Source organism: Phaenicophaeus curvirostris, chromosome 3 (assembly GCF_032191515.1).
Source record: "Phaenicophaeus curvirostris isolate KB17595 chromosome 3, BPBGC_Pcur_1.0, whole genome shotgun sequence".
Lineage (NCBI taxonomy): Eukaryota > Metazoa > Chordata > Aves > Cuculiformes > Cuculidae > Phaenicophaeus > Phaenicophaeus curvirostris.
In genome coordinates this window covers 36,207,094-36,220,548 of record NC_091394.1, presented here as the reverse complement: position 1 = coordinate 36,220,548, position 13,455 = coordinate 36,207,094, and the positions used below count along the sequence as shown (strand labels likewise).

The 13,455-nt window shown below is 42.7% G+C and overlaps 1 protein-coding gene across 7 annotated transcripts in view; it reads right to left on the bottom strand.

Annotated features, from left to right (window-relative positions):
* Positions 1-13,455, bottom strand: part of PHACTR1 (phosphatase and actin regulator 1) — a 314,716-nt gene continuing 301,261 nt past the window's right edge. For all 7 annotated transcript variants that reach the window (XM_069853669.1, XM_069853668.1, XM_069853672.1 and 4 more), the window contains 3 exons: positions 7,920-8,060; positions 4,524-4,600; positions 1-2,045 (listed from right to left, as the gene is read on the bottom strand). In XM_069853669.1, coding sequence (XP_069709770.1) covers positions 2,030-2,045; positions 4,524-4,600; positions 7,920-8,060 — 234 coding nt within the window. In that variant the 3' untranslated portion in view covers positions 1-2,029. The remainder of the gene's footprint in view (positions 2,046-4,523; positions 4,601-7,919; positions 8,061-13,455) is intronic.

Genomic DNA, 13,455 nt, shown 5'->3' with positions numbered 1-13,455 from the left:
TTCCTTTGAAGCATCTTCCATCCTACAACAGCCAGTTCTTATTCAACAGCTAATAATCCATAGCATTGCAAGGATGGGCACAGATGAGAACAAAACACTTTCTGTTGTCTCCTCTGAGGGGAAAGCAAATCTGTGAGGTATTGAGTACCACTGCTAAGCATAAATGGAGTGTGTTGGCCTCACTGCCTGTGTTCATAGACAGGCTAGATGCGAGAACAACCTCATGGTGGTTTCGCTTTACTCCTGCGACCAGAGAGATGAGATGGAGGCCTGAGAAGAGGCAGGAGCGTTGGCACTGTGCAGCATTGGCTATTAAATGCTTATGTGCAAGAGGCTTCTCGGCTGGCAATCAGTGAAGGGCAATGTCAGCATGGAATCAGGGGAGGTAGGGAGGAAGCACAGAAAAGTGGATAAGTACATGGAAGACAGTGAGAAAGGAAAAAAAGCAATAACAGAAATAACAACACTGTTGTAAAAAAACTTTGGCCTCTCTGTTCAAACTGTCTAGGCAAAATAGCTCATGTGGAAGAAAAAAGGTGTCCTGAAGTAATAATCTGGAACTTCTTACAGTAAGGTTGCCACAGTGCTTTGGGCCAGTGGCCCAAAACATGGCATAATAGTTTCTTGCTAGAGCTAAAAAAAGAATCCTAGAGAATATTTGCCCCAGCTTGCTGGCAATATACTATGTAAGGGAGGTGCTGGCAAAAGTACATGTGCTCAGCTTCAATTAAGCTTGTCAGACATGTTCTAGAATGCAGTGAGACTGTTTGCATGCTTACTTAGTGTTAAGCACGCACTTAATTTGGCAGATAAACCAAGCCCAGAGTGACTAGCTCTGAGCTCTGCTTGGTCAGTTTGTGTGTTAAACCACTATAACAAGAATAAATTAAAACCAAACCAGAACATCCCTGGATTGCTGGCCTTATGCCCCAGCTGTGGGGTATGTCTCACCATCCATACCAATTCACCAGACTCCTTTTGTGAAGGCCAGGTAACACAATCTGTCATGCTTTTCTCAGTATGCATTTAGGATCAGTTCTTGAAACAGCTGATATAGAGAGGATAGATATCCCTCATCAAACCTCCAGTTCCTCCTGTCGTGTGTCCTGCTACAGAGCAGGTGGAAATCTCAGCCTTTCTTGCTGCTGGGCGTTTATCAGCTCTCACACAATCACGAGGCTTGGGTGTATAAAGAAACTACAAGCTGAGCGAATGCCATGCAGTGACAATGAAGAGACGGGCTTTGTGTGCTTGTCCTCACTGTTCTTGTCACTTACTGCTGATGGGTTCACAACTGGGTTTAGAAAACTATGCTTAAAAGAGATGAAAAATAAACAGCAGCTAGAACTGAAGGAACCTTCAGTAGGGAGTCCTGTTCTTTGCCGGTGATGCCTTTTTCTGCTTGGGAGCCGAACAATGCCTATTGACTTGTCATAAACTTCTCCAGGGAAAGAAATGCCTTTCCAGTCAGGTAGCATTCACAGGTGGGCTGGCCCGTAGAGGAATTCTGCTCCTTCACTGTTCTTATAAGGTGCTTGCAGCCTGAATGGAGTGTTTGGTTTAAGTGCTTTAGTGCCATAGGTGCCGGTATTTTGGAGATTTCACCCAGGTCAGTGATTCCCTGAAAACCATCTCATGGCTCTCTAGAGTTGATGACAGAGGCTTGTCAGGATGAAGGGTGCCTGAAGACAAAATGGATGCACCACCAGCTGGGCTTGAACGTGTGTGGCAAATCCACATGCCAGGAAAGTCTTATACATAGATGCCAGGTCTTGGCACAATTCCCACCAGGGGTATTTTCTGTTATTGAAGCTTGAACCAGCAGGTCTGATGATGCTGCAGTACCCATCACATGTAAATACAATTTTCCTTCTTTTAATATTATTTATTTTTCTACTCTCTTTTTTTTTTAAAAAGGCAGTTCAGAAGATTTACATTATACGTAACAGGGAAGTGAATAATACCAGCACTTATGGTTCCTTTTTGTTATGTTTTGAAGTCGGCATAGTAGTCAGGTAGAATTGAACTGCTACGGTCTATGAAACCTAAAACCCAAAGTGGGGGGAAAAAAGGAGGAGAAATAGTAAGGCAATATCCTCACATGCATATTGTCCTTAAAAAAGTCGGAGAATTCATTGCTACAGTGACACAAGTAGGCAGCTTGATTCCCGCAGCAGGGAGCGCAGTGATAGGATGAGAGGCAACGATTTTAAGCTGAGTGAAGGGAGATTTAGATTAGACATTAGGAAAAAAAAAAATCTTTACTGTGAGGGTGGTGAAGCACTGGAGGTGTTCAAGGCCAGGTTGCATGAGGCTTTGAGCAACCTAGTCTAGTGGAAGGTATCCCTGCCCATGGCAGGGAGGTTGGAATTGGATGATCTTTAAGGTCCCTTCCAACCCAAACCATTCGATGATTCTGTATCAGCCATGCTGACACTGCAGACCCAGAACAGACACACACATTTCCATGGGCCCCACCAGACTCACAGTTCACAGGCATAAGTTGTTTGCACCAAAATCTACCCAAGACACTAATGTGCTTTGCGTTCATCCTATCAGATCCCTGAGCAAGTTATTTCGGATCAGCCAGTCTTCTTTCAGGCTACACCATGACTGATGCTGCAAAAATTGTCTGGTTTAGACAAACCTTATGCTCTTTAGCCAACAAGATTCACATACAGTTCAAGTCCTTAATAATTAATCTTTGAGGCTAAGGAGACGGTAAGAGCTAAAATGGTCACCCTTTCTGCAAGTACAGCCTGTGTCAGGAGGCTTGGGTTTGTCAGCTCTGCAAAGGTATTTTTTTAAGCTTTGATTTTTCACTCTGTCATGAATTAATTAATGTGTCCCACTAGTAAAGCAACACTCACATTCCTTGCTCAGCTTGTGCCACTGCTTAATGACATGAATAGCTCATTACCTTGCTAATGATTTTATAATGGTGATTTATCTAAGTTTGTTTAAGGGAATTACTCTATTTTGTTTAAGCACGTTTCCTTCCAGTGGACATTTCCTGAAGCCACATGTCTAACCAGTAAGTCCTGCTGAACTGCAGACAAACCCTTATTCCAATTTTTATGATATTAGCTACACCTCTGAGTATGCCTGGCCAAGACTTAGTGAGTCAAAACCACTCTTTGGCTTTCAAAACCAAACTGAATCACCTCAGAGCAGCGCTGCTCACCCCAACACTGGAAGAGAAGCAAAATAGTGCCCAGAAACCTTGGAAAGCCAAGCAGAGACTTGTGGAAAACTAAACCAGTCTCTATGTTTGTGGGATGCTAAAGGCCCCGTGGAAATCAATGGAGCTTTCAATCAAGCTCAATTCCTTGCAGCAACACCCCCTTTAAAACAGCTTCATCCTTGCTAAATTTACCACTGCTCTCCTAGATCATTCACTGGGGTCAACAGGTCTAGGCCAACTGCACACCCTAGAGCTTCTTCCAGAACTCGTGGGCTCAAAGGCAGCTGACTTGTCTCTAGCGGCACTCCGTTACTACAAACCCCAGTGCAAACATCCTGGCACATGCTGGGAAGTAGAAGGGAGATCGTTTGTGCAAGGGAATATATCCATAATGCATGTGGTGAATTTTAATATAATTATTAATTTATACATATAAAAATCCCCTAATGCAAATTTAATTTTGCCTTAAGCTTTTCTGGATTTTTCTTAAAAGTATTGACTACATTTTTTATGAGCACCTGGCTGATGAACGTATTAATACAAGGGCAGCTCCAGCTTCGCACCAGATCTCACTCTCACTTGTCTTCAGTACCTAACGTGTGTCTTTAATGTCTAACAATGAGTGGGAGCCAATGTTGATTTGCAAAGGCCTGACTTCAGCTGAAATGCCCAGAGTTCAGCCCATCTCAGCATCAAAGCCAGAGCAGACTCAGCACAGGCTGTGTGAGAGGATTGTGCCCTAATGTCCCAGTACACCTTGGCCACAGCCTGTCAGAGAAGAGAGTTGGTAGTATAGTGTCATGGATAATTCATTCAGTCTCTACCTTTTTTAACCAAAAAACCCCCTAAAAGCATTAAAAAAAAGTCCCTCTCACAATGCTGATCTTTCTATTTCTCCACTGCATCAGCTATGGCAGGATATGGAAGACAGGTCTGAGAGGTCTATGTGTAGGACGTGTGGCACGGAACAGCCATACACTCATTGAGGTTTGTGTGTACACGTTTGTATCTTTCTATGGCTCTATAAGAGTTCCCTGCCCTCCTTCAGACATCAACACTATTTACTTTTAATACCAGCAGAACAGACATGCAGCTAGAGTATAATGATTTAAAAAATAAAAGGTCACACTTTAATAAACAGATGGCATGTGCCTGCATACCGCCATGTGATGAGGCAGCATGAGTTCATCTGTGTGAGTTTCTTTTGCAGCCTGTAATTCTAAATGTTGTTCAGACCTCTTAGTGTGTTCAATGCATGTTAGAGAAACTGCTGCTGGTTTTTTTTTGTTGGAAACAACAGCATTCATCTATAGTCCTAAAAAAATTAATCTCAGCTTACCTTGTTAGATGCCTACTTAGTTCATGAACTTCCATTTCAGTGCTTTTAAATTCATTAAGTTCTTTTCGAATGGCTGCCTGCAAAGGATGAATAAACTCATAAATTTATAAACAAGAGAGATCAAAATAAGTTCATTTTGTTCTCAAAACAGTATATTAAAATTGAAGCAGATAAAATTATCAGAGAGAGAAAGAAAAAACACGAAAGAAAGACTTTAAAATGTGAAAAGGAAAAGAGATAAACATGTTCTAAATCACATAAACAGAGCAGACAAATGCTTCAGTGGCTGGCTCAATTTGAAAATGCATTGTAGACAACGCAGATACACAACCCAATTCTAGCTTATTATGTAAACACTTCCATGTACAAAATCAAAACTAGCATAAGCACAAGAAAAAAATGTGCACCAGTGTTTCTGAAACACTGCGATCTGTTTCAGAGCTGGACTGTAAGGAAACTCTGCCTGGATGTCCCCAAACTCATATTTGAGATGTCTCCTGCCTTTATGCAGTCATGAGTTTCCTTGGATGAAGTTACCTAAAGTGACAGAGCTTACTTGGGAGGGAAAGGAGGATGCTGGGCTCCCTGCCCACCCCTCTGCCTCTGGCTGTGTCCCTCTGCTCTCCTCCTCTCTTCTAACCCAGCTGTGCCAGTTGCTGAACTGATTCAATGCACTAATCCAGCAGAAAACTAGCCACAGGTGGTCATACTCAGCACCAGCAGGAGACCCAGTTACCTACAGCCTCTACAGTTTGACAATGAAAGAAAAAAAACCCCAAAACAGGAGTGACTGGCAGAAAGAGAGATACAGAGGAATAAAAAAAAAAAAAGAAGGGGTGACTTGGAGAGACTCAGCTTTGTGGTTGAGAGGGTGCTCAGCAGAACTGACTGAAGTCCCAGTCCTCAAAGCCAAGACTTCTAACAGCCCTGTGGTATTTGTAGCTCACTAGCAGGTTTCTCTGTGAGCTTACAGAGATGATGTGCAAGGTGGCTGCTGCAGCCAAACACTTCCACTGGTCCAAGGTGTGCACCACTGCCTTTCCATGCGATGCTGAAATGAGCACCAGCAGCTGCAAGTGGATGCCCCAGTCAGTGGTACTCGTGTCTGTCAGGAATTTTTCTTGATGAAGGAAATGTAAACCAGCACGAACAGCACAAGCCCAAAATGGGGCTTTTGCAACAGCCACCAATCCAGTCCCTAACTACCTTTGCCTTGACAAGCCCTAACTGATAGATACTTTGAGCGTGATCTACAGAAGAGGCCCCTAGTACTCTTTCTGCACAGCTTAGTTTTTTTATTTACCTTAGAATCGTCTGTCAGGCTCTGCCTCCATCTATCAGGATGGAGCAATGGCTATGCTGCAGCTCAAGGGCCTACCTTCAGCAGACCAATTTGCTGCTTAAGTGACTGTGAAAGAGGCCATGCAGGCTGCTGACTCCCACAAGGTCTGAAATATTCTGCACCCCTAAACTGGTGGAGAGCGTTAAAAGCACCCTTTTTACTCCTCTAACTGTCAGATCTGGTAAAGATGAAGTCAGACTGAAGGCAGTTCCCTACATCCAGCACACAGTGCAAGATTTACTGACCAACAGACAAGTCCATGTCTAAAATACATTTTTGCAATAAATCTAGCCTGTGCTGACCAATGAAGATGGTTATTGAATCAAAGCTCTGGAAGAAGAGAGTCTTTTATGGGATGTTGCAGTTTTGTCAGACATTTTAGAGTTGCTTCCAATTTGTCTGGCTCTTTTTTCCAATGGTGGACACAGTGGTGGGAATAAGCAGCTCAACTGAATGGCAGAAATCAGAATACCACCCATATGACCCAACCTCCCAAAATAATACATCTGCTTCTTTATGCCACAAGAAGCATTAATGACAAACATTTCTTTACTTCTGCTGCTTTGCTTAGAAAAGGTTCAGTTGGAGAACATGAGCTCTTTTTTCTGTGTATTGACTTTGCCCGTGCATTGTAAAAAAGAAATAGGGACCTCAAAATACTTTGCCTTAATACTGAATTCTTTACTAGTCTACATTTAATAGTAGTATTAAATATTTGTTCTTTTCAAAGACATGGAATGAGGAAGCACCTCTCCGGACACCAGATATTCTCCTGTCCCAGCCGAAGTCTTTCTATGCCTCTCATCCCAGATAGGGTTCTCTCAAAGGCTGCAGAACCAGCTGGAGATTTTATTCCTTCCCTCATCTACGAACTTGGAGACTATAACTAGTCAGTTGAATAGCATCTTGTCCAATGTCGTAATACGAGAAAAGCTAATTTAACCCAGTATATTATGGTCTGTGGACAGTTTAGAGAAAATTTTTCTTTTTTTTCAGATCAGTTTATTCCACATGAACTTATCCACAGCTAAACTGAAAAAGCCTTCTGTCAAGGAAGAAAAACAATGGTCACAAAACTATACAAGTACTTTGGGTAAATTATACAAGTAGAATGGGCTGTCCTTCCCTCCTTAAATAAAACTGAGAGCACCATAAGTGAGTGGCATGGCCAGGAATCCTGTTTCTGGACATCAGAGTCTCCATTACTGCATTAGTCCCACAGCAAAGAGATAGCCAGCTGCCTCAAAGTCTTTAAAATCACATGTGTAGAGTGACTAAAGCATGGGAGTCACTTATCAGCCTCATAGTCCTCTTATCTCACAGTGGTCATAAAATGTTTAAGTCTTCTTCCTGATGCACCATTAAGACCCTCAGGATATGACTGCCATGATTTGACAGCAATTTAACTCCTCTGCCACCAGTGGTGCAACCAGAGACACCGCTTAGCGAAGGTCCCAATGATGCTCAGAGGACAGCACACTCAATACCAAACACAACAGCTTTTCTTTATCTGCAGGGCTCCTGTGATTCCAGTATTTTAAGTACTCCATGGAATGGGGCAGAAATCCTGAGTAAACATTCCTAGTATGTGGTAACATACTAGAGAGAAGTTACCTGGCTTTGGTGGGAGGTGCTTTTGCCAATTACTTGACCTGCTCCATCCAACTCTGTCAAGTGCTGCTGTCACACTGCTCTGCTAGGTCTTGCAGGAGGTCTCAGCTGGCAGCATTATAAGGCAAGGCCAAAACCAACAAACTAGTAACAGGGTTTGAGACCTTTCCTCAATGGGCTTGATGTTCTCCCCTTGCTGTTTCAGTGGTATAATGCCGCTAGGCTTTGCTCTTGGTTTCCATGCACGTATCCTCTTGCCAAATATTTACAGCTCAGACAACAAACCTTGTGAAGAGGAAGAAACCGCAGGTGTACTGGGAAGGGAACTCAGGTGGAGGTTTATGACTTGATGGCTGTGGCACCTGTGGGACCTGAGGGATGCTGTTTGCCATGACACATTCTAGCTATTCAGATCATGGCTCTCCCAAAGTTGCTCCACTTACTTTGTCAGCGGCTGTGAGTCGTGTCCAGGGCTTGTCCGCCCTCCTGTCGTAGTCCTGCGCGTCTGCCACTTCTACGTAATCACTGAAACGGATGAGGATCTTCCTCTCACGTAGCTCTTCTACTGTGGGCCTTTGACTCAGCTGCAGGTTTGAGGAAGGAGTGGAAGAAGACATCAGGACTTCACTTTTTCTTTACAGAGTGCAGCTTGGGGATTTATTTTACTACAACCATTGTTATGGTAGTAAAAGTGTTCAGATATTCCCAGTACTGTTGTTTTCATTAGCCTTTCACAGAACTGCTACTTGGGAGATAACCTCCTGTTATGGCACCTTGAATATCGTCCCACATTGCTGCCAGAGCAGCCCACTGTTGTTTGGGAAGCAGCTGTGGCTGGAGACCCCAATCCCCAGCTGAGGTTGGTTACCCTTGGCCGTAATGAGATGTAATGCAAGAAAGTCTCCCAGTGCACCAGTGCCTCAGGAAGAGTTGAGGACCACAACACAACTTTAAAATTACCTGCAGGGAGTGTACGCTCTCCAGCCTGAGAAGAGTGAGGCAAAGGCAGGTGCTACCTTAAATTATGTGCAAAAAGTGACAACTTTCCTTATCACTCTGATATTCTGCAGACTTGTCCTTACCTCCAGAAAAGGCAGGCAGGGTGATGATGACTATTGCTCATTGAACTTTTCACTATATGCTGCAGCTCAATTTTGTGTCACAGCATATTTGACTTCTAACAGCTTATGCTGCAAACTACAAGCCAGGAAAAAAATTGCAAGGGTGGATTGTATCATGCCAAGAAAGCATCTTCGTTGTTCCAATGCATTTCTTTTAAATTCCTCAGCAGAATAGGCAGTCTCAGGAAAATTCTCCTCTCAAATTAGAAACAGTAGTGTGCTGGTGGTGCACGCATTGTACAGCCAATTACATGGCTAGGGACAGGAACTGGCTTTCAGGGATTAATTCTGCTTGGATACACAGCATGTTGGTTAATGTCAAAAGTAATTATACAAGTGCTTCTGAAGAAAGTGCTACGTGCATATGTGGATGTGGCTGCGCATCAGCTGCAAAAGTTTCACTAGTAGAGTGAAACATTTGAAATAATGACATATCTGAAAAAATAATATCTTGCCAACAGTTAGCTAGACAGTACTCCATGCTATTTCCACTCACTAGAAACAGGTGTGTTTTTCAATACTTCACCCCTGTGAATAGCGAACGGTGTAAATATTTCATAAAACACTTGTGACTCTATTCTGCAAAGGTATTTAGGTTCCTGGATCTTGACATGCAATTTCACCTTCCTCCCAAAATACGTATCTCAGTTACCTGTGTTTCATCTTCCAGGGAGAATTAAGATTCAAAGCAGCCAGGATGCTAAGTGGAAGGTGAAAAATTTGTGAGAACCCAAGAAAGAGAAGCACATGCTTGAAGTCCCACGTTTTTTCAGCATTTGGGTGCTGACGACAGGTCCTCTGCCCCATCTTGACTCTGGACTTAAATGCCTGTGTGCTTGTTCTTTGCATGGATGGTTGCCTCTCTTCTCTTTTTAGAAAAGGTGGTTGCGATGGGAAGTGACAGTGGAGCTGCTCTCCTTACACGGATAACCCTGAACATGCACTCATGAACTGGGTTCAAGTACCTCATGCGGAAAGTCTGCAGAGTCTGTAGTGCCCCGCCTGTGAGATGCTCAGGAACAGGACTCTGATTCTGCCCCTCCTGGCTTCAACCCAACCATTTTGCACACATTGAATGGAGAGAAATCTCAGAAAGAAAGGGTAATCAGGAACACAACTCTACACTACCATGTAATGCCCTCGACTAGAACAGCTTGCATCAGTTAAGTTGCAGCTTGGCTGTTCACGTGTTGTCTCCATAGACATTTGAGAGTTATTTACAACGTTTAATAGGGCAAAACTCCTTGCTGGTTTGGAAAAAAGCAACTCTGAAACTTCTGAATATTGCAAAGATCTAGAAAACTAGACAGTTTTCTAACACTTCTTCTATGGAAGACATCAAGCTTGCTGGCACGTGCTTCTCTGTGTGTGTTTGTCATATAACATTTATAAGCTTCCTATTATTTCTTCCAAGAATTTCCCAAGAAAAGCCACATATTACATACCCATGTTCAGGCCAGCCATCCTCAGGTCAGCCAATGAGCCTGTGTGCAGTGAGGTTAGCAAGAAGCATGACTTTCTGAACTCAGACTACAGGATTCAGGGGCCTTTTTTTCAGAACTAAAATGCATACACAGTAGGCATAACCTTTTAATTTTATTTTTTTTTTCTTCAGATGACAGGACAAACCCATCTGTAAACTAGAGTTGCATGTCAGAAAAGCCAGAGGGCACAATAAAGTAGATTGAAACACATATAGATTTTAAAACGTTATTTTTCATTCTGGCAGAACAGAATTGCCTCTTCAGCCTGCAGCCCTGATACCTGTGTGTAAGTCACACTGCAATTAATAGATGGGCTTTTAGCAAAAGCAAGCAAACCCAACTTAGGTTTTTTGCTATACCATGCTTGGAGAATAGTCACAGTTATGCTGTGAATGAGGCTTCTCTCTGTCCTACAGCTCACCTTGAATGTGATTTTAAATTGCCAGTTTTTTTTCTAGCACCCATAGTACTAGAGCTACAGGTTTGCTAGTGCTGATGCATTATTATTTAGAGAGCACAGCAGAATCTTGCTTCAGATTATTTTAAATCTAAGTCTGGACTATGGGAGCAGAGAATTTTTTATGCTGAAATATTATGACTACACCCCAAAACGTCAAAGACAACAGTGACACTCCATCTTTACTTGCATCAGCTGCTTCTTTTCTTACAGCAGGACAAATTAAGGATGAATCACCAATGTTGTCTGTACATTTCTCAGCTTTTATCATTTTAGGATGTAGCCTAGATGTTTCAAATAAGGACGGATTTTTTTTTTAAAAAAAGTAAAATGACTTATTACGTGGAGTATGACAACACCAACAAAATATGAAATCCTGTGAATTACTCTGTGTTTCTAAATAGCTACAAGGGAAGCTGGAAGAGAACTTACAAAATGACTGTCTCCATTTACCAGCTTCTGTCAGATCTTGACATTAGCTGGCTTTAAAGTTTGTGCTAACTGAAGTAATTAGCAAGTTTGTGCAAAGCAGAAGGCAGGTGACTCTTGATATGCTGAAACATGTTGTACCAGGCTGATTTCTTGGTGGTGTCCAAAAGCGCCAAGAAGCACAGAGGGTACTTTTGCCAGTGATGTGAAGTCACCGCTGGTGTTCACCTCAATGAAGAACTGGGTGTTCACTACTTAAGTAGCGAATTTGGCTTCCTTGATGCACTGGGTGTGGGTTAAAAATCAAAGAAATGACAGGAAATATTAAGGGCCACATGATGAAAGGTGGCAAATCTGAGGTTAGCTTTTCATGTTTGCAAATGCACAAACCCCAAATTAGGTACATTATCCACACATTTTATAGCAGTGAAACTCACTGTAACCCTTTGTTTGGGTGTGAAGAACAGTGCACCAAGTTGTACATAAAAAAAATGTAGAGGACATAAACACATTAAGAAACTTCGGTTTTAACGTGCATTTTTCTTTCTTAGGTGAACCCTGAACATGACAGACTAAAAGCTGCTTCTTCTCTTCCTCTGAAGTCATACAACTATTACTGTGCATTATTTTTAGGTGCCCTTCCTACAACCACTGCAATTTCAGGTACTTATAAACCCCATCATAGTGGTGGGCAATGTCTCCACCCCCACAGAGCAGTTGGAGCAAGTGAAGCAAAGAGGCCGAGCAACCAGCTCAAGGTGACCCAGGAGGTCTGGGACAGACCTATGAACAGAAAAAAGATGCACTGACTCTTGTGCTAGTTCGCTGACTGAAAGGGAGTCCTGAAATTCACAGCTTAGAGCCATAAATCTACATATATTATATTTACATATATAAATGCGCACAGACAAAATATATTCAGTACATTAAACCAAAATGCCAATCTGATCATACTAAGTGAAAAAAGAGGGACAACCACACTGAGCGGTTTTCTAAAAGCAATTAATTAAAATGGAATGGTTAACAAATCCCTGCCTCTCTGTCATGCCATCACAGAGTTTTTTTTTTGAGAGCTGCTAAGCATGAGGGTCTCTCATTATGTCTGGGCTACCCAGAACACCCCTAATTCTTGGGAAAATAGCTTTGTTAACAAACTCTGAGGGTTTCCACTGTAGGTGTCAGTTCAAAGTCTGTTCACAATAAGGGCACAACTCACCTGAGATGTCACCTTGGAGTTTATTTTTATGACCTGTGAGTTACAGTCTCTTGGATCAAAATTGCTTAATGTTACACAATCTTTCTTGGGCAACACCTGAAACTGAGCTCTGCTTCTTCTAACAGGCAGAAAGAATAAGGTATGTTTGAATCTTGCAGTAAAAGGACACAGTCAAGGACACGATGCAATTGCCTGCACAAGGCCGTGGTGCTTCAAGTGGGGAGAAAGGGATCTTACTCACTGAGCTAGACCCTTTTTTACTTACTTGTGTTAATGTCAGAGGGGTATGCATATGCGTTTCTGAACTTTTTCTGGGTGTGCCACCTGGGCATACACATTTCTATTTATCTGTTTGTGAAGATTTGTGAGCTGAAGGAGCAGGTTAACTTTATGGTGAATGATCTTATTATCAGAGCGTGAAACAGGGCAAAAATCCTTTTTAAAGTAAATGGATTTGCATTAACGCAAAAGTGGTGTCAATGAGGACAGGAACTCCCATCTCTTGCTATGGGAGGTCAAGCTTTCCTCTCTATATTCTTGATCACTGGAGATAAAAATGAGCATGTTTCAAGATTTGGTACTAAGCAAATTTGCAAGGGAAGGTCTCACACAAACCTCTTTCTTCTCGGCATGGGAAATGAAGCAAACCTAAGCACTGCCACCAGGTAAAGTGGATGAGGACATATTCTTGCCAGTCTGGTCTTGGGATTTATTCAGATATGAAATGCTGAGTTTCATAGAAACATATAACGGTTTGGATTGGAAAGGACCTTAAAGACCATCCAGTTCCAACCCCCACCCTGCCATGGGCAGGGATGCTTCCCACTGGATCAGGGTGCTCCAGGCCCCATCCAACCTGGCCTTGAACACCTCCAGGGATGGGGCATCTACAACTTCCCTGGGCAACTCGTGCCAGCGGCTCACCTCTTCCACAGTAAAAAGTTTCTTCCTAATAGCTAATCTAAATTTCCCCTCTTTCAGCTTAAACCCACTACGCCTCATCCCATTACTAAACTCCCTGACAAAGACCTTTCCCATAAGCCCCCTTTAAGTACTGGAAGGCTGCTATAAGGTCTCCTCAGAGCCTTCTCTCCTCTAAGCTAAACAAGCCCAACTCTCTCAGCCTGTCCTCATATGGGAGGACAAAGAGTTTGCTCCATTTCAGTCACATTGAAGCTTGCTGTCTTGTCACTTCATTGTTTTCTGCTTTGTTAGCTCATTTAAACGTTATGGATGTTACTTAGGGAAGAAGCCAAGGTGAAAAATTACAGA